At 43.0% G+C, this 22387-nt stretch overlaps 1 protein-coding gene across 1 annotated transcript; it reads right to left on the reverse strand.

Moving 5' to 3' along the window:
* Positions 1 to 2297: 2297 nt before the first annotated feature.
* On the reverse strand, positions 2298 to 20717 carry LOC139581889 (uncharacterized). Its single transcript, XM_071412095.1, has 3 exons — positions 20325 to 20717; positions 6018 to 6178; positions 2298 to 5652 (listed from the first exon to the last, which is right to left on the reverse strand). The coding sequence occupies exons 1-3, from the start codon at positions 20335 to 20337 to the stop codon at positions 4279 to 4281; spliced, it is 1548 nt and encodes a 515-aa protein (XP_071268196.1). The 5' UTR covers positions 20338 to 20717; the 3' UTR covers positions 2298 to 4278.
* Between the last annotated feature and the right edge of the window lie 1670 nt (positions 20718 to 22387).

The following is a 22387-nucleotide window of genomic DNA, read 5'->3' on the forward strand; positions in this document are numbered from 1 at the left end:
CTCCTTGCTCCTTCAAGTTGGTGTACAGCCATCTTTAAGTCATACTACAGATTCTCAATTGGATTAAGGTCTGGGCTTTGACTAGGCCATTCAAAGACATTTAAATGTTTCCCCGTGTTGCTTTAGTAGTCTGCTTAGGGTCATTGTCCTGCTGGAAGGTGATCCTCCGTCCCAGTCTCAAATCTCTGGAAGACTGAAACAGGTTTCCCTCAAGAATTTCCCTGTATTTAGTGTCATCCATCATTCCTTCAATTCTGACCAGTTTCCCAGTCCCTGCCGATGAAAAACATCCCCACAGCATGATGCTGCCACCACTATGCTTCACTGTGGGGATGGTGTTCTCGGGGTGATGAGGAGTGTTGGGTTTGCGCCAGACATAGAGTTTTTTCCTTGATGGCCAAAAAGCTCAATTTTAGTCTCATCTGACCAGAGTACCTTCTTCCATATGTTTGGGGAGTCTCCCACATGCCTTTTGGTGAACACCAAGCGTGTTTGCTTATTTTTTCCTTTAAGCAATGGCTTTTTTCTGGCCACTCTTCCATAAAGCCCAGCTCTGTAGAGTGCACAGCTTAAAGTGGTCCTATAGACAGATACTCCAATCTCCGCTGTTGAGCTTGCAGCTCCTTCGGGGTTATCTTTGGTCTCTTTGTTGCCTCTCTGATTAATGCCATCGTTACCTGGTCCGTGAGTTTTGGTGGGCAGCCCTCTCTTGGCAGGTTTGTTGTGGTGCCATTTTTTCCCCCATTTTTTAATAATGGATTTAATGGTGCTCCGTGGGATGTTCAAAGTTCTGGATATTTTTTTATAACCCAACCCTGAAGAGGGTGAATAGATATGCATGCACCACTTTTCCGTTTTTTATTTTTTAGACATTTTCTAATCAAATTATTTTTCAATTTCACTTCACTAATTTGGACTATTTTGTGTATGTCCATTAAATCTATTTAAATTACAGGTTGTAATGCAACAAAATAGGAAAAACGCCAAGGGGATGAATACTTTTGTAAGGCACTGTACACGTACACATGGATTTTATGTTGTAGATACAGTACCAGTCAAAAATTTGGACACACCTACTCATTCAACGGTTTTTATTTATTTAACTATTTTCTACATTGTAGAATAATAGTGAAGACTTCAAAACTCTGAAATAACACATATGGAATCATGTAGTAAACATATATTTTTTTGACAGTGTAGAAAATGCCAAGAACTGTCATCAAGGGAAAGGGTGGCTACTTTGAAGAATCTCAATATAACATATATTTTGATTTGTTTAACACTTTTTTGGTTACTACGTGATTCCATATGTGTTATTTCCGAGTTTTGAAGTCTTCACTATTATTCTACAATGTAGAAAATAGTAAAAATAAAGAAAAACCCTGGAATGAGTAGGTGTGTCCAAACTTTTGACTGGTACTATATGTAGAAGTAGAGTAGGGGCCTGAGGGAACACACTTCATGTGTTGTGAAATCTGTTGTGAATGTATTGTAATGTTTTTAAAATTGTATTACTGTGTTAATTTTGCTGGACCCCAGGAAGAATAAGGATCCATAATAAATACAACAACAACAACAAGAAAAATCCCTCTGTGTCTCTGTGTGGGAGTTTGGACGTGTGTGTGTGTGTGTGTGTGTGTGTGTGTGTGTGTGTGTGTGTGTGTGTGTGTGTGTGTGTGTGTGTGTGTGTGTGTGTGTGTGTGTGTGTGTGTGTGTGTGTGTGTGTGTGTGTGTGTCGGGGGTTGGGAAATGGTTCAGTCCAGGTGTGCAGCTTGCAGGTGAAAAGAGTGGGATCTTCATTGATCCCTTAATTTCCAGCCTGAGGAAAAAGTATAGAGAGGTGGAGAAAGAGAAGGAGAAAATGTGTGATGGGAATGAGAGAGAGAGAGAGAGAGAGAGAGAGAGAGAGAGAGAGAGAGAGAGAGAGAGAGAGAGAGAGAGAGAGAGAGAGAGAGAGAGAGAGAGAGAGAGAGAGAGAGAGAGAGAGAGAGAGAGAGAGAGAGAGAGAGAGAGAGAGAGAGAGAGAGAGAGACAGACAGACAGACAGACAGACAGACAGACAGACAGACAGACAGACAGACAGACAGACAGACAGACAGACAGACAGACAGACAGACAGACAGACAGACAGGCAGGCAGGCAGGCAGACAGACAGACAGACAGACAGACAGACAGACAGACAGACAGACAGACAGACAGACAGACAGACAGACAGACAGACAGACAGACAGACAGACAGACAGAGAGTTTATTTTTTATTGTTTATTTCACTTTTGTTTATTATCCACTTCACTTGCTTTGGCAATGTTAACATATGTTCCTCATGCCAATAAAGCCCTTACATTGAAATTGAATTGAGAGAGAGAGAGAGAGAGAGAGAGAGAGAGAGAGAGAGAGAGAGAGAGAGAGAGAGAGAGAGAGAGAGAGAGAGAGAGAGAGAGAGAGAGAGAGAGAGAGAGAGAGAGAGAGAGAGAAAGAAAGAAAGAAAGAAAGAAAGAAAGAGAGAGAGAGAGAGAGAGAGAGAGAGAGAGAGAGAGAGAGAGAGAGAGAGAGAGAGAGAGAGAGAGAGAGAGAGAGAAAGAGAGACAGAAAGAGACAGAAAGAGACAGGGGGGGGGGTGTTAAAGGGTTGTGTTTGTACCTGTGTGTTTATGCTCCTAAGCTCTGTCTGTTACAAGGCAGGTTAGAGGGATACTTTTGGGAAGACGAGATGCGTGAGATAATTGGATGGAAAACAGAGCGGGAGGGATGATGGGGGGAAGGGGAGAGAGGAAAGAAAAAGATGGATCATAAATTTTGTCAAGACAGACAAATAAAACTCTTTCATTCCCCGCCTCTTGTTTTTGATGAATGTGAGTCGCTCTTTGTTTTGGGAAATGCACCCCCTTCCACATCTTTCAGTTGTACCCCTCACCCAAACCAACCCAGTCAAAACCATAACGTTCAAAAACAACCTCACTACCCAAATGACCAATAACATTCATCTCAGTACAAAAGCTCATATTTGATTCTCTTTCATCTCCAACATGATAAAGAACCGTATTATTCACACAAGAAAATAAATAAAACATCTTCAATAAATATCATAGATATAATCTAAAGCTAAACTCTATACATACACATTGTTGGACGGTACTGTACAGGTCCCAGATCTGCTGTAAAGAAACCACACCATGCCAAGGTTAGGGATTTTGTGTTGCATTTGGCTGAAGCAAGCGAAGCGAAAGACTGAGATGCCCATTCCAAAGTTGAAAGTATCAACAACTCTATGTAAAAACAGTTGGCCAATTCACAAATGACTGGTACACCTGGAAATGTGTGTGTGTGTGTGTGTGTGTGTGTGTGTGTGTGTGTGTGTATGTGTGTGTGTGTGTGTGTGTGTGTGTGTGTGTGTGTGTGTGTGTGTGTGTGTGTGTGTGTGTGTGTGTGTGTGTGTGTGTGTGTGTGTGTGTGTGTGTGTGTGTGTGTGTGTGTGTGTGTGTGTGTGTGTGTGTGTTTGATGCTACTGTGCCTGTCCGGTGGGTCTCTATGCAGGGTTGCTGTAAGGGTCAGCAGATCTCTGATTACTCAGCAACCCCCACAGCCCCGTCTCCAACGGTCAGCCCCTGACTCAGACTCCCCTTTTCTCTCTCTCTCTCTCTCTCCCACTCACTCCCTCTTTCTACCCTCTCTCCATCCTGTCATTTCCTCTCCCTCTTCTTCTCTTTGTCTTTCTCCATTCATAACTCTTTCTTCCTCCCTGGGCGAAGATTAATGTCTCGTGATTCACTGTGGTTCTGAATTAAGTTCTCGGTCAATGACATGACTGTCTATCTGCTTGACTACCACCTTTATGTCCAGTATGTGAGGCGTTACGTCCAGTAAATCAGTTCCAATGGCGGATCAATGACCTGCTATGTCATGATGTCATGTCATTGCTGACAGTGCTCATATTGTCCACACAGAGACACAGACAATTGGTCCATTTCCATCCCCGGATGTGCCACTGTGCCCAGGCTGATGTCTGGCCAGAAAGCCCCTCCCTTTTCCATGGTTCATCACAAGCTAGGTATTCCAACACTGTTTGTGTGATAGTGTGTGTGTGCCCGCTCGCAAGGTGTGTGTTTTTCTATCTCAGGTTCTATGCGTGGGCATGTCTCTGTTTGTGTGTGTTCTCTCAGGCTGTGTGTGTGTGTGTGTGTGTGTGTGTGTGTGTGTGTGTGTGTGTGTGTGTGTGTGTGTGTGTGTGTGTGTGTGTGTGTGTGTGTGTGTGTGTGTGTGTGTGTCCTCTCTCAGTCTGTCAGACTCTAAGTCTCTTCTTAAGGCGGTTGAAGTCCTTGGCGGAGCGCCACAGCCAGCTCTGCAGCTCCCTCAGTACCCAGAAGCCCTCCACCTTCCTGGAGAAGTCGTTGAGCGCCGGCCGCACCGCCAGCAGAGGGGAGGAGGACAGGAGGGGGGACAGGGGAGGGGGCGGCAGCAGGGGGGGACCCCTCCTCAATGACAGGGGCACTGGTTCTGACAACAGGGTGTGTCCCTCCCCTGTCCCCGTGCCAAACGGGTAGAAGAGGGAGAGGGGGGGGTGGAGGGTGGGGGAGAATAAGGAGCGAGGGGATCGGCGCTGGGGATGTAGGGACTGAGAGGAGGAGAGGAGGGATGCAGACTCTCTGATGATGTAATGTTCCTCCTCTGTCACCCTGTTTTCTGCATCCGCCTCTCTGGCTCGGTCTTTGTTCTGGGGGTGGTAGTTGAAGTTGTAGCTGTTGAGATTGTCGTTGTCGTAGTTGTTATTGTTATTGTTGTTTAGGAGTTGTTGTTGTGGGAAGGTCTGTCTGTCTGAGAAGGACAGAGTGACTCTGGCGTCAGACTCCAGTGGACCCTGCTTCACTTTTCTCTCTCCTTCCTCTGAAACACTCAGCAGCCTCCTCCTCCTCCCCCATCTCTCCCTCCCTCCCTCTCTCTCCAACTCTTCCTCCTCTTCCCTGTCTTCACTGGCCCCCTCCCAATCCTCTGAGTGTCTCTTCCTCCCTTTCCTCCCTCGCTCCCCTCTCCCCTCCTGCCTCGATCCCACGCTCCTAACCGCAGCCCCTGTCACCTCCGCTCTCCTCCCCTCCCTTCCCCTCCCTCTATCCTTCTCTCGCTCCCTCTTTCTCTCCGTCATTTCTCTCCTGGTGCTCTCCTCCTTTTGTCCTCTCACCAGACCTCTGGTGGTCCCAGCACCCCTCTGATCATCAATGGGATGCCTCCTTGGTCCCACCCCCATCCCCGCCCCTGTCTTATAGAGATCCTGACTCATAAGTGGAGCTGGCCTGCGTCCCGTCGCCTCTCCATCGCCCCCTGTGCCCCTACGTGGGTACTGCACCTCAATCCCAGCAGGAGGCAGGGAATACCCCAGCGTGTTCATGAGGCCTGATATAGACCCTAGCAGACCGTCCAGGCCTGTAGAAAAGTGCAGCAGGGAGCTCTGGAGGTAGGGGCAGAGGGTGGAGCGGGCCAGCTCCCTCACCGCCCCCAGGAGAACAGAGTAAGCCCTCTGGTTCTGGGCCAGCCTTGCACGGTTCTCCAGGCCCCGCCACAGCTCCAGACGGGTGGCGGCGCTAGGTAAGGACAGGGCTGTGCTGTTGGGCCGTGGAGGGGAGAAGTCTGGGTCACTGAACGGCGGGCCCAGGTAGGATAACTGAGGGAGGGAAGGGGGGATGGGAGGAGAAACAGAAGGAGGAGATGGAGGATGAGCAGAGGGGGGAAAGAGGCAGTCAAGAGCGGGTATGGAAAGAGGGAGTGGGAGGGAGAGAAGGAATATTTAATCCAACATGTGAATTCAGACATGGATTGGTTATGCTCAAACACAAGTCTGGGTGCCAGTCTGTTTCTGTTTTAGCAAACTCCCCATGGCAAAGACCAAGGGGTTGGCTGGAGCAGAAACAGAATGGAAACAGGCTTCTCAAATATGTGTTGAATTCAAATACTTGTGGAATGAAACATTGACATGCTCCAACATAAATGTTCTTCAACACAGTATCTATATACAGTCACAGTACTCACATAGGTGTCCTTTATCTCTCTCAGCTGATGCTCCAGGTACTTGGTCAGCTCATACGTCCTCTCAATCGAAGTCCTCTCATTGGACAGGCTGAAGGAGGGGTCTGGGACCTGGACCGAAGTCACGGCTGCAGCCAATAGCAGGACGTGCTGAATGTGATGGACTGGGGAAGAAACCAATCAGAGGATAAGATCAGTATCTGTTGAAGATTAAAACCACACAAGGCGTTGTATTCGTGTACTATCAACAGTCATAGAATTATAATATCACTGAGGTATTTCAATTGGCAGAATTTTGCCTTATTTGATCTGCAACTTGCTGTCAGCTGATGTGAGTCTATCAGCACTCTCACCATCACCTTGTTACCATGACAATCAAACTCAACTTCGATAAGAGCACCTTCAAAATATTTATGAGAATTTTAACAATTTTACCGTTTATTTCTTTGTCTCTATGGTGATAGCCTTGTCTGTTTAAATATTGGCAAATCTAAGTAATCTAACTGCCACAACAGCGTTTCCGCTTCAATCTAATTTTAGAAGTTCCTGCCGTCGAATGTTTTCTCTGGGCTCAAATAAAACTTCACTCATGTCTAGCTCCATAGTGTTCACTACTACATCACCATAACTAGCTCCATAGTGTTCACTACTACATCACCATGACCTGCTCCATTGTGTTCACTACTACATCACCATGACTAACTCCATAGTGTTCACTACTACATCACCATGACTAGCTCCATAGTGTTCACTACTACATCACCATGACTAGCTCCATTGTGTTCAGTACCACATCACCATGACTAACTCCATAGTGTTCACTACTACATCACCATGACTAGCTCCATAGTGTTCACTACTACATCACCATGACTAGCTCCATAGTGTTCACTACTACATCACCATGACTAGCTCCATAGTGTTCACTACTACATCACCATGACTAGCTCCATAGTGTTCACTACTACATCACCATGACTAGCTCCATAGTGTTCACTACTACATCACCATGACTAGCTCCATAGTGTTCACTACCACATCACCATGACTAGCTCCATAGTGTTCACTACCACTACCACATCACCATGACTAGCTCCATAGTGTTCACTACCACATCACCATGACTAGCTCCATAGTATTCACTACCACATCACCATGACTAGCTCCATAGTGTTCACTACCACATCACCATGACTAGCTCCATAGTGTTCCCTACCACATCACCATGACTAGCTCCATAGTGTTCACTACCACATCACCATGACTAGCTCCATAGTGTTCACTACCACATCACCATGACTAGCTCCATAGTGTTCACTACCACTACCACATCACCATGACTAGCTCCATAGTGTTCACTACCACATCACCATGACTAGCTCCATATTGTTCACTACCACATCACCATGACTAGCTCCATAGTGTTCACTACCACATCACCATGACTAGCTCCATAGTTTTCACTACTACTACCACATCACCATGACTAGCTCCATAGTGTTCACTACCACTACCACATCACCATGACTAGCTCCATATTGTTCACTACCACATCACCATGACTAGCGCCATAGTGTTCACTACCACTACCACATCACCATGACTAGCTCCATAGTGTTCACTACCACATCATCATGACTAGCTCCATAGTGTTCACTACTACATCATCATGACTAGCTCCATAGTGTTCACTACTACATCATCATGACTAGCTCCATAGTGTTCACTACCACATCACCATGACTAGCTCCATAGTGTTCACTACTACATCACCATGACTAGCTCCATAGTGTTCACTACCACATCACCATGACTAGCTCCATAGTGTTCACTACCACATCACCATGACTAGCTCCATAGTGTTCACTACCACATCACCATGACTAGCTCCATAGTGTTCACTACCACATCACCATGACTAGCTCCATAGTGTTCACTACCACATCACCATGACTAGCTCCATAGTGTTCACTACCACATCACCATGACTAGCTCCATAGTGTTCACTACTACATCACCATGACTAGCTCCATAGTATTCACTACCACATCACCATGACTAGCTCCATAGTGTTCACTACCACTACCACATCACCATGACTAGCTCCATAGTGTTCACTACCACATCACCATGACTAGCTCCATAGTGTTCACTACCACATCACCATGACTAGCTCCATAGTGTTCACTACTACATCACCATGATTAGCTCCATAGTGTTCACTACTACATCACCATGACTAGCTCCATAGTGTTCACTACTACATCACCATGACTAGCTCCATAGTGTTCACTACCACATCACCATGACTAGCTCCATAGTGTTCACTACCACATCACCATGACTAGCTCCATAGTGTTCACTACCACATCACCATGACTAGCTCCATATTGTTCACTACCACATCACCATGACTAGCTCCATAGTGTTCACTACTACATCACCATGACTAGCTCCATAGTGTTCACTACCACATCACCATGACTAGCTCCATAGTGTTCACTACCACATCACCATGACTAGCTCCATAGTGTTCACTACCACATCACCATGACTAGCTCCATAGTGTTCACTACCACATCACCATGACTAGCTCCATATTGTTCACTACCACATCACCATGACTAGCTCCATAGTGTTCACTACCACTACCACATCACCATGACTAGCTCCATAGTGTTCACTACCACTACCACATCACCATGACTAGCTCCATAGTATTCACTACTACATCACCATGACTAGCTCCATAGTGTTCACTACTACATCACCATGACTAGCTCCATAGGTGTTCACTACCACATCACCATGACTAGCTCCATAGTGTTCACTACCACATCACCATGACTAGCTCCATAGTGTTCACTACCACATCACCATGACTAGCTCCATAGTGTTCACTACCACATCACCATGACTAGCTCCATAGTGTTCACTACCACATCACCATGACTAGCTCCATAGTGTTCACTACCACATCACCATGACTAGCTCCATAGTGTTCACTACCACATCACCATGACTAGCTCCATAGTGTTCACTACTACATCACCATGACTAGCTCCATAGTATTCACTACCACATCACCATGACTAGCTCCATAGTGTTCACTACCACTACCACATCACCATGACTAGCTCCATAGTGTTCACTACCACATCACCATGACTAGCTCCATAGTGTTCACTACTACATCACCATGACTAGCTCCATAGTGTTCACTACTACATCACCATGATTAGCTCCATAGTGTTCACTACTACATCACCATGACTAGCTCCATAGTGTTCACTACTACATCACCATGACTAGCTCCATAGTGTTCACTACCACATCACCATGACTAGCTCCATAGTGTTCACTACCACATCACCATGACTAGCTCCATAGTGTTCACTACCACATCACCATGACTAGCTCCATATTGTTCACTACCACATCACCATGACTAGCTCCATAGTGTTCACTACCACATCACCATGACTAGCTCCATAGTGTTCACTACTACATCACCATGACTAGTTCGATAGTATTTACTACCACATCACCATGACTAGCTCCATGGTGTTCACTACCACATCACCATGACTAACTCCATAGTGTTCACTACTACATCACCATGACTAGCTCCATAGTGTTCACTACCACATCACCATGACTAGCTCCATAGTGTTCACTACCACATCACCATGACTAGCTCCATAGTGTTCACTACCACATCACCATGACTAGCTCCATAGTGTTCACTACCACATCACCATGACTAGCTCCATAGTGTTCACTACCACATCACCATGACTAGCTCCATATTGTTCACTACCACATCACCATGACTAGCTCCATAGTGTTCACTACCACTACCACATCACCATGACTAGCTCCATAGTGTTCACTACCACATCACCATGACTAGCTCCATAGTGTTCACTACCACATCACCATGACTAGCTCCATAGTATTCACTACTACATCACCATGACTAGCTCCATAGGTGTTCACTACCACATCACCATGACTAGCTCCATAGTATTCACGACCACTACCACATCCCCATAGCATTTCTGCAATGTGCCTCCCTCCTCTCACGTATGACCAGCTTTGTGACAGTTAAAGGGGTAGCAGGTGGCACACATTCTCTCTCTCCCTCTCTCAATTCAATTTCAATTCAAAGGGCTTTATTGGCGTAGGAAACATATGTTTACATTGCCAAAACCAGTGAAATAGATAATAAACAAAAAATGATCAGTAAACATTACACTCACAAAAGTTCGATATAGTCCTCACACACAATAACACTCACATGCACGCACACACACTCATACAATTACGCACGTCATGAAGGTAGGAATGCACACACACAAGCACTCAAATCAGTACAGAGATATTGAAGCATGTGGATTACTTTATTATCAGCATCACAGTCGCTAGTGAAAGTCTACACACCCCTTGCGCAGATCACATTTTGCAGCTTTAAAAGGATACTTCGGGATTTGTGTGTGTGTGTGTGTGTGAGAGAGTCAGATTAACTCGTGGATACCATTTTTATGTATCGGTGTGCAGTTTGAAGGAAATTGCTGACAAGCACAAGAAAAATTGCTAGTTGCGCAATGACTGGAAGTCTATAGCAATAGATGTCCAGTCACTGTGCTAACGCTAGTTAGCATTGGCTCGCAAACTATCTCGAACTTCCTTCTTGCTGGACACAGAGACATAACAATGTTATCCACGAGTTCATCTGACTCTGGGGAAGTAGATAAAGGGCTTCATTCCAAAATCCTGAAGTATCCCTTTAAAATGAAATCTTAAAAGGGATTACATTACATGTTTTTCCTATCGATCTACACAACCTACTGCACATTTTCAAAGTGAAAGAAAAATGCTGAAAGGTCCCGCCAATTGGATAGTCGGGATTTTCCATCAATGGCTGCTCTGTAGATGACCTCAAACTTTCTTTCACTTTGGAGGTTGTAGGTTGTGTAGATCTGTAGGGAAAAACATCAAACGTGATCCCTTTCTGGACGTCATTTTAACGGCAGCAAAATGTGAAGACTGTGCAAGGGGTGTGTGGACTTTCACTGGGCACTGTATATGTGTATTTGTGTGAGTGTGCGTTTGTAGTGAATGCATGCCTTTGTCTCTTATATTCCTTCATTTGCTTGTGTTTAGGTTGGTGTTGTAAAAGTGTTTATGTGGTATGTGAGTGCTTGTCAATTTGCATTCGTACGCATATGTGCATGATTATGTGTTGTTTTGTATTTGATATACATCGGTGTGCGTGTGTGTGCTTAAAGTTAGTCGTGCGTGCCTGCTTATATGAGTGAGCGTGTACGTTAGAGCATGTGTGCGTGTATGTGCGTGTATGCATGTGTGTGTGTGTGTGTGTGTGATGTGTGTGTCTTGGAAGCGACCAAGGGTGGCTAATGTGCGGACCCTTTTAAGGCCCTCTCTTCCAGCACCACACAGGGAAAATGGTGGCCAAATGATCTGTGTCAATGGCGGAGAGCTCAGTGCCTGTCCACTTCCCTGTCCCGTAGAGCCACTGAGAGACAGAGTACACACAGAGACCCCTCTTCGTCTGTCTGTCTGTCTGTCTGTCTGTCTGTCTGTCTGTCTGCCCGCCCCCAGGACCTCCCACAAATTCTCATTGTATCCATTCTTCTCTCTCTTTCTCTCTCTTTCCATCTCTTTCTCCATCTTGTTGCCACACACCTCTCTTCCCTCTCTCTTATTCACTTTTGCCCATTGCTTTCCAATAACCTTTTTGTCCTCCCTATACTCGTTCTCTTTTTGCATTCCTCCACCATGCATGTTTTCTTCATGGTCCCTGTCTCTCTCTGTCTTCCAGCCTGACAGGCAGACAGACAGCAAGGCATGGTTCTGTGTAATTATGGGTCTTAAACAAGCTGCTGTTCAACAGGTGTGAAATATGTTCTGTACAGGATGTGTTCCCACATCCATCCATCCATCCCCCTCCTCCTCTCTCTGTATATCCAATCCATCTCTCTCTCTCTCCTTCTCCCTCGCTCTCACTCTCTCAACCCCTTACTCCACTCTGTCTAATGTCTTTCTCAATCCTGCATTATCCCTCTTTGTTTCTCATTTCCTCTCTTCCTTTCTGTCCTTCTTCCCATCTATTTGTAGAAAGTCTCTGGGTTCTTGGTTCTCTGCCTTTACTCCCCCTCTCTTTCTTCTCCTCTTCGGAAGTCTATTATCAGTATTTAGTGTTCTCTCTCTCACTCTATCACTCCGTCTTTTCACTCCCTCTTTCTCCCCTCCATCATGTTGCCCCGTGGACACCTTGTTCCTCTCAGAACTAACTAAACATGTCAGGACCTAAAAGAGTCAACACCATTTTCCGCTACAGAAGAGACTTCCTAACGTCATCACTTTCAACATATTACTCCTTAACACGCCTTCACACCTTTCATCTGAATGAATTGAACAGTCACAGCGAAACATGTCGACTCCTTTCAATCACAAAACCTCAACACCTGACACACCTTAATATTTCGAACTCAACTCAGCAGCTCACCAACTCTCCCTTGGAACTTGGACAGATACAGTACAGACACAGGTAAAAACAACACTTCTAAAAACACCTCAAACCTCAAGTTTTTACTCTCAACTTTCTTTTACTCTGGACACCGAAACCAACTCTGAGACCACCCTTTCTACAGAAACGACCGAATCTAGGTAACTTCCAAACACACAGCTGGTACACTTGACTTTGCATGTGTTTTAATGCTAAATGCAATGCAGTCTGGCCGAATGCCATTTTGATGCACAGGCGTCTTCTGTAGAATGAGAATTTCACTGTGGATGATAAAGGTTATGATAACCTACAGCCAAAGCCCTCAGTCTTCTGTTCAGGGAGCAGGGAACAGTACCTGGCAGTAAGAACACTAGGAACACACTCCACAGGCCAGGGTGAAGCCAGAACATTCTCACAGGGGAAATTATATTACAGTAACACAGGATTCCTCATGATCTGTGTGTGTGTGTGTGTGTGTGTGTGTGTGTGTGTGTGTGTGTGTGTGTGTGTGTGTGTGTGTGTGTGTGTGTGTGTGTGTGTGTGTGTGTGTGTGTGTGTGTGTGTGTGTGTGCGTGCGTGCGTGCGTGCGTGCGTGCGTGTGTGTGTGCCTACACAGTTCTCCTTTCTCTAAATCATGTGAGATTGATCTATCGTTTGATCGCGGATCTACATTTAAAACATTGCACAATCTTATGGCTGCCAGCTGTAAGACAACGTTTATGGGACTTGATATGAAGTTAAGGGTTGAGGTTTCGCTCATAGTTTCAAGTCTGGGGTCGGTTGGGATTGAAGATTGGGGTTAGGGTTCAAAGTTTAAAGTCAGGGCACAGGGGCCGGTCTTCGTGGACTTGCAATCAGCTATATGTATGATGACGTTAGATCACATAGGACTGGATGGAAGGCTGTCCTGCGCTTGCTGGTTAGCATATTTACTGTCATCTGGCTAACATATACCAGACGGGCAGGGACCGAGGCACGGCGAAGCATGGGTCCATGCTATAATGGATTATACACATCTCAGACATATTCAACAGGACTTTCTATATTATGTTCTATTCTGTTCTATTCTGTATTTTCTATTCTGTTCAATTCTGTTCTGTTCTATTCTGTTCTATTCTGTTAGATTAAATTCTGTTCAATTCTGTTCTATTCTGTTAAATTCTATTCTGTTCTATTCTGTTCAATTCTTTTCTGTTCTATTCTCTTAAATTCTATTCTGTTCTATTATGTTCTGTTCTGTTCTGTTCTATTCTATTCTGTTCAATTCTGTTCAATTCTGTTCAATTTCTGTTCTGTTCTATTCGGTTCTATTTGTTAAATTCTATTCTGTTTATTCTGTTCTATTCTGTTCTATCAATTCTGAAATCCAGATTTAGTACCTGAGGAAAAGTCTATTTCACCATAAAATAAGGCGGTTTTGTGCACGCACGCACACACACACACACACACACACACACACACACACACACACACACACACACACACACACACACACACACACACACACACACACACACACACACACACACACACACACACACACACACAATGGTACCCTGGCTGGCTGGACAGTAACATGCGTATAGGCCGCAGGGAGGGAGGGGGAGGGGTAGCCAGGGTCAGGGTCGATGTTGTGTGCCTGCGTACAGTTAAGAGCACAGATTTATGTGCAGTCTGTACTTAATCAAACGTGCATTCCTTTACTAACTCAACACACACACACACACATCACATATGCACACACATGGACACACGAACACACACAAGGACCAATGCACCCATCTTTTGAAACCCATGTGCAGTGCCTTTAGAAATGATTCATACCATTTGACTTATTCCACATTTTGTTGTGTTACTGGCTGAATTCAAAATGGATTCAATTGATTTGTTTCTCTCTCCCATCTACACACAGTACCCCATAATTGACAAAGTGAAAACATGTTTTTAGAAATGTCAGCAAATTTATTGAAAATGAAATACAGAAATATCTCACATACATAAGTATTCACACCCCTTCACACAATACATGTTCGAATTTTTGGCAGCGATTACAGCTGTGAGTCTTTCTGGGTAAGTCTCTAAGAGCTTTGCACACCTGGATTGTACAATATTTGCCTATTATTCTTTTCAAAATTCTTCAAGCTCATTCAAGTTGGTTGTTGATCATTTCTAGACAACCATTTTCAAGTCTTGCCATAGATTTGAAATCAGATTTAAGTCAAAATTGTAACTCGGTCACTCGGGAACATTCACTGTCTTCTTTGTAAGCAACTACAGTGTAGATTTGGCCTTGTGTTTTAGTTATTGTCCTTAGTGTCTGGTGGAAAGCAGTCTGAACCAGGTATTCCTCTAGGATTTTGCCTGTGCTTAGCTCCATTCCATTTATTTTTTATCCTGAAAAACTCCATGGTCCTTAACAATTACAAGCATATCCATAACATGATGCAGCCACCACTATGCTTAAAAATATAAGGAGCAGTACTCCTTAATGTGGTGTATTGGATTTGCCACAAACATAACACTTTGCAATCAGGACAAAAAGTGACTTGCTTTGCCACATTTTTTGCAGTTTTACTTAAGTGCCTTACTACAAACAGGATATATGTTTGAAATATTTGCATTCTGTACAGGCTTCCTTCTTCTCACTCTGTCAATTAGGTTAGTTTTGTGGAGTGACTACAATGTTGTTGACCCATCCTCAGTTTTCTCCTATCACCGCCATTAAACTCTGTCAATGCTTCAAAGTCACCATTGACCTCATGGTGAAATCCCTGAACGGTTTCCTTCCTCTCCGGTGACTGAGTTAGGAAGGACGCCTGTATCTTTGTAGTGATTGGGTGCATTGATACACCATCCAAAGTGTAATTAATAACTTCACCATGCTCAGAGCGATATTCAATGTCTGCTTTTTTTTTTTTACCCTTCAGCCAATAGGTGCTCTTCTTTGCGAGGCATTGTAAAACCTCCCTGGTCTTTGTGGTTGAATCTCTGTTTGAAATTCACTGCTCGACTGAGGGACCTTACAGATAATTGTATGTGTGGGGTACAGAAATGAGGTAGTCAATCAAAAATCATGTTAAACACTATTATGCTAAGCAACTTATTATGGGACTTGCTAAGCACATGTTTACTCCTGAACTTATTTAAGCTTGCCATAGAAAAGGGGTTGAATAATTTTTGACTCGAGACATTTCAGCATTAAATTTTTTATTAATTTGTAAAAAAAAAAAAAAATCAACATAATTCCACTTTATTGTGTGTAGCCCAGTGACAGAAAAATCTACATTTAATCAATTTAAAATTCAGGCTGTAATACAACAAAATGTGGAAAAAGTCAAGGGATGTGGGGAGTTTCTGAAGGCACTGTACATGTGCGTGGGCATATGCACACACTCACACACACATGTTGACGCACACACACATGCATATGCACGCACACACACAAACACACACACATACTCTTCCCATCTCTTATCCCTGGAGATATCTTCTTGGAGTTCATATTGAAATTCTACTTGATCTACTTGGCATGGAATGCACCCTGGATTGCCAAAGAACATCAATGACAGAAAAACAAAGGGGAAATAAAGAGAGGAATAAAATATACAATACCATTTTAGGTTTACAACAAAACCCTCACTATTTATTGCTTCCAACAAACTCTATGTGCTCTCTTTTTATAATTGTGTTTCTCTCTTTCTGATTGTATTTCTCTCTTTTTCTCTCCATTTGTTTAGCAGGTTGACGTTTATTGTCATGAATCTTGCCCTGGAGGCAGACCTAAGCGATTTCTGATAGATGGGCCAGCTGCAAAGTCAAAATTGGCTATATCGTAAAAATTAATGAAAACTCAAATTAGCTATTTTAGTCTTAATTTAAGGTTAGGGTTAGGCATTATGTATTTCATATTTATGTAATCTTATTGGTTTGTTGAATTTACATATCAATTAGGTTGTTGCTGCCATGTTATGTGTTTGTCTTAGGTCGCTCTTTATGTAGTGTTGTGGTGTCTCTCTTGCCGTGATGTGTGTTTTGTCCTACATTATTTGTATTTTTTTATCCCAGCCCCCAGCCCCCGTCCCCCAAGAGGCCTTTTGCCTCTTGGTAGGCCGTCATTGTAAATAAAAAATTGGTTAGAAAATTGAAAAACAAGGGTCAGATCCTTAAGAGGTTTAATTGACTTGCCTAGTTAAATAAAGTTTAAATAAAAAATAAAAGGAAAAATAAAAGGTGTTATACCATTGGTTACACTTGCAGATAGGGGGAGATTGCGAACGTCAATTATTCCCAGTCTGATATTGATAAGCAAGCGGTAGGTGGCGATCTGAAACACTATATTCTATTTTCATATTTATAACATGTACGAGTTGACTATGTACAGTACATGTCCTGATGTGCATATATAGGTGTACGGTACCTGTTAGATATTTGGGGCATCCTGTGATGTGCTTTTGTATGTTCTTGCTGTAAGAGTGAGTTAGCTAGCATGATCTAATTGTAATGGTTGCATTAGCTCCCTGCTAATTCACAGTTATTTCCATTCTAACAGACGAATCTACAGCCATCAACATACTGTTGTCCTCCACATCTAGTGTGCTTCCTTGTGTCTATCATTAGAATGAACACCACTCAACTGGGACCGCTGGCTGGGTATTCCTTTATTTAAAAACTACGCAAGAGATTTCCGAAGTATGATAACATCTGTTTATGCCAGCTTGTGACAGATTTCTCTGGCAAGATTCATGACAATAAAAGCCAACCTGCATGTGTTTATTCCCTCTCTTATTCTCCTTCCCAGAAAAATATGCCTTTAATTGTTCTTACGGTTGCTTTTATTACACTCTGTTCGTTCTCAGTTTTACATCCACCGTTAACGATCAATATTAGCTTCCTCTATTTCTCTTTCTTTCCTTCCATGTTCACTTATTGGTCCCTCTCGTTCTTTCCCTCTTTGAACCCTCAAACCTCCCTCTTCTATTTCAGTTCTCCTTTCTTCTATACCTAATTGCCTTCCTCTCTTTCTTTCTCTAATTTGCTTCCCTCATCCCTTCCATCTACCTCTTTGCATTCTTCCTTCCTTTTTTCAGAGTTTCAGACGTTCAGACTTCGGTTTCTAATTTACCTCCCCCTGCTCTGCCTAACTCCCCACCCCCGGCTTACTCTTAAAAAATAAATAAGCAAAAAAAAAAAACATACAAGAGCCTTCCATTCAATTTATCCGGTCTGTCTCTGCTTTAGAAAATCAGAGAAGGGGGAGAGGAGAGGAAGGAGGAGGGATGGGGGGTCCTGAAGGAGACAGTGAGAGACAGACAGACATAAAGAGAGGGAGGTAGAGAGAATCAGAGAGGAAGAGAGGGAGCAAAGGGACTTGGATAAGAGAGAGTATGGGAAAGGCAGAGAGAGAGAGAGAAAGAGAGAAAGAAAGAAAGAAAGAGAGAGAGAGAGAGCAAGAGAGAGAGAGAGAGAGATGGTAAGGGCGTTTGGTGAGCGAGGGGCCATGTTAATTTGGGAAAAATGTAAACAGCATGTGTAACTGTTCAAAGCGTGACCAACTCATTTTATATCATTCCCCCTCTCCCTCGCTCTTTCCCTCTCTCTCTTTCCCTCTGGGTGCTGCTAACTCCTGTCAATAGGGAATCTGTACTGCATTAACCCTGCAACACCACTTTCTCCTTCTCTTACTCAATCGCTTTCTTTCTCTCACTCTCTCTTTTTATCTCTCCCTCTCTCACACACAAAGAGTCAAGGATGGGGTTGAGTAAAGGATGTTAAGGGTCAATCTCTCTCTCTTTCATCCCTCTTTCCTTCTCTCTTTCTCTCTGCTTTCTCTTGTATTCCTCTGTCTCTCTGCTCTAGATCCAGGCGTGGGTTTGAGCCGTTGAAAAGAGTGGATATGCTCTGGTGTCACAGCGCACGGACACAAACACTGTTATCTAAAGTCCCGACACTAATTGACCCTTACAGCCATAATATGAAGTGTGTGTGTGTCAGAGAGAGAAAAAGGGAGGGAGAGAAAGAGAGAGAGAGCGACAGGTTATCTATTTCACTTGCTTTGGCAATATAAATATATGTTTCCCATGCCAATAAAGACCCTTAAATTCTAATTGAGAGAGAGAGAGAGAGAGAGAGAGAGAGAGAGAGAGAGAGAGAGCGAGAGAGAGAGAGAGAGCAAGAGAGCAAGAGAGAGAGAAGGAAAGAGGGATGAAAGAGAGAGAGAGAGCAAGAGAGAGAGAGAGAAGGAAAGAGGGATGAAAGAGAGAGAGAGAGAAGGAAAGAGGGATGAAAGAGAGAGAGAGAGAAGGAAATAGGGATGAAAGAGAGAGAGAGAGAAGGAAAGAGAGAGAGAGAGAGGTCAAAGGCAATATGTTTTGTTTTTTGAAGTTGTGGTTTATATTCTTTGTTTGCTCAAAGTATCTGAGACAACTTGAGTTTGTTTCAAGTGCTTTAGTTATATAAGTGCTATTGAATGAGTTGTATGGGGGGGTTAGTTATTTTAACCACTCTTTATTGAAGACCACCTGAAAGTGTGGAAGAGGAGGCAGGGAGAGAAAGAGAGAGGGGGGGTCTTCTTCAGCCTACTATTCTTTTGTTTTAATGCTTTTAGCATCATTTCGGCACACAATGTTTCACCTCCCTTTCCATTTCCCCCTTTCACAGACATGGAACAGCAGCCGCACAAGCTGTCCCAAAGGGCAGGTGTGTGTGTGTGTGTGTGTGGGTGTGTGTGTGTGTGTGTGTGTGTGTGTGTGTGTGTGTGTGTGTGTGTGTGTGTGTGTGGGTGTGTGTGTGTGTGTGTGTGTGTGTGTGTGTGTGTGTGTGTGTGTGTGTGTGTGTTCTCACACCCTGACTAACGTGAATCATGTACTTTCTCATATCAGTGACAGCTAACTAGACAAGGGCTTGAGCTGCCCCTGACCCCTCTCAACCAAAGCCATTTTTTACAATGAAGGAAACTTTCCATTCACGCATGCACACACACACACGCACACACACGCACACACTCACACACACACACTAGAACTCATTTCTACAAGCTTGTAAAAACTTACATTCAGATCAAATTGCCTCCTTAATGTCCTACACTGTAACTTCCTTTTTTAAATAGAACAAGGACGTTTTCTAAGCGAAAATTGTATATGTTTTGATATAGATATGTCACGTCTATAAAAGGGGCCCTTTTTATCACATTTTATCTCAATATTTGTTCCATTTTTTTGTAACAAAACGTACAATGTGCCATTAGAGCATTTCTTTGGAGGTCATTGTATTTTGTTTGTGATATCTGCAGACAAAAGTTAATCTACTATAATGATTCTGTATTCTCATAGAAATGTGTTCTAAGTATTTGTTGTCTTGTGAATATGCTAATGTTATTACAATTTTCTATATTTGAGGAGGGATTTCTACACTTATCTAAAAATATTCACGATTCATATCTATTGAAATTGAATTAGAAGTTTGAGAAAAGTGGTGCAGCAAACGAAGTGCAAATTCCCCTTGGTCATCATGTTATTATTATCCAAAATATACAACTAACTGGGAATCTCTACTGTGAATAATAAAAACATGATCAAATAACAGAAATGCCACTGGTATGCTTTGTAAAATATTAATTTGTAAAAGCCATCGGTTCAGGATATTCAAATATTAAATATGCAATAATAATAACCATTACTATAATAATTAGAATAATCATCATTATAATAAATAAATGCAAATTTTTATAAGAATGTTATTGTGGAAGATATTTACACGTGATCATTTTTACTGGGACTTACCTTCAAAATGCATTTTTAATTTTCGCAATATCCTTTATTTCCTTTCGGCGCGCACTGATTAAATCAGCCAGACTTTCTCCAAAGATTACTGGACTAATTCCGTAATGATGAATTCGTATCTCTGTTGTTGATTTAACCTTTTCCAAAACTTTTCTCCATAAACTAAAATTTTTCCTTGATTAGTCTAACTTGAAGTATCTTCTCTTGAAAAAAAACATATTCTGAATCCTATGTCCATGGAACTTTACACGCTCTCTAATTAAACATTTGTGAATTGATCAAAAACATCGCTAACGCCGAATTCTACCGGTGGGTCGCTGTTTATAAAAGCCGAGGTGTGCGCACAAAATCCGCCTGGCTGACTTTGACGGTCCGCAGACTTGACGGGTGTGTGGTCTGTGTGACAGACTGACTGACGGCGGAGGGTTTTTGTAAGGAGGGCGAACGTTTTTCTGCCCCCCTCCTTTCCCCCTCCCATCCTTTTCCTCCTTTCTTTAGTTATTCTCCTGGTGATTCACCAAGTTGACGCATCGGCTAAACTTGAAGGAGTCGTTGGAAGCACGAGACTCGAACTTGTCACAACTAATTTCTATCTCTGTGATTCTTCCTTTTCATCAAACATATTGTTATTTCATTCGTTCCATGCTTCATCAGGATATTTGTACATGTTAGCCTATGTCAATGGCATATAGGCTTACCTCAGCGAATTAAAACAGTCTATTTGAATTGAAGTTGAGTGAATGGGCTCTATGAATAGAGCCTGAAGCGTTTGTATGTGTGTGGTCATTATGTATTTAGGTGTGCGTGTGTTAGCCTATGTGAATGTTTGCCTGCTCCACTCCTAACTTTCTCCTTTGTGTTACATTCATTCAATTGGCATTAGCTTTATTGACAGTTAGATTAGTCTGATCTCCTTCTCTCACCTCCACCTGTCAGTCAACATGTGCCATTGTGTACCCATAGTGTGGTCTGCGTTTGATGTGTGTGTGTTTGTGTGTGTGTGTGTGTGTGTGTGTGTGTGTGTGTGTGTGTGTGAGAGAGAGAGAGAGAGAACGAATTGAGAGAGAGAGAGAGAGAGAGAGAGAGAGAGAGAGAGAGAGAGAGAGAGAGAGAGAGAGAGAATGAATTGAGAGAGAGAGAGAGAGAGAGAGAGAGAGAGAGAGAGAGAGAGAGAGAGAGAGACAGGGGTTATGTGCACACTGCCCACACCATGAGGTGGAAACTGAGCTGCACTTCCTAACCTCCTGCCAAATGTATGACCATATTAGAGACACATATTTCCCTCAAATTACACAGACCCACAAAGAATTTGAAAACAAATCAATTTTTGATAAACTCCCATATCTATTGGGTGTAATACCACAGTGTGCAAACACAGCATCAATATTTGTGACCTGTTGCCACAAGAAAAGGGCAACCAGGGATTTAAAAAACATTTTATTTAGATTGTACTTTGATTTAAGTAGGCAAGTCAGTTCTCTCTCTTGAACAAATTCTAATTTACAATGACGGCCGACACCAGTCAACGCTGGGCCAAATGTGCACTACCCTATGGAACTCCCAATCACGGCCGGTTGTGATACAGCTTGGAATCAAACCAGGGTGTCTGTAGTGACACCTCTAGTACCAAGATGCAGTGTCTTTGACCACTGCGCCACTCGGGAGGCCAAGAACAAACCCCATTGTAAATACAACCTATATTTGTGTTTATTTATTTTCCCTTTGGTACATAATATGACATTTGAAATGTGAGTGTAATGTTTACTGTTCATTTTCTATTGTTAATTTAACTTTTGTTTATGATCTATTTCACTTGCTTTGGCAATGTAAACATATGTTTCCCATGCCATTAAAAAAAACTTAAATTGAAATTGAATTGAGAGAGCGACAGAGAGAGAATGATATGTTAAATCTAACAATTTCAAAACTAATATTTAATTATTGTCAAAACATTGAAATGCGTCTGCTCATAGTAGTAGTCATGGTATGTTGATATTGGAACAAGGCAACAGGATTTTACAAAGCTTTTACAGGATTTCAGTAACCTATTAGCGTAATTCCTG

This window comes from Salvelinus alpinus, chromosome 7 (genome assembly GCF_045679555.1).
Source record: "Salvelinus alpinus chromosome 7, SLU_Salpinus.1, whole genome shotgun sequence".
Taxonomy (NCBI): Eukaryota; Metazoa; Chordata; class Actinopteri; order Salmoniformes; family Salmonidae; genus Salvelinus; species Salvelinus alpinus.

What these genes read in the sequence shown, in the direction of transcription:
- LOC139581889 (XM_071412095.1), bottom strand. An exon ending in GAGAGATAAAGGACACCTAT is followed by an intron (nt 5,653 to 6,017) that starts GTGAGTACTGTG and finishes TCCCTCCCTCAG; the next exon opens with TTATCCTACCTGGGCCCGCC.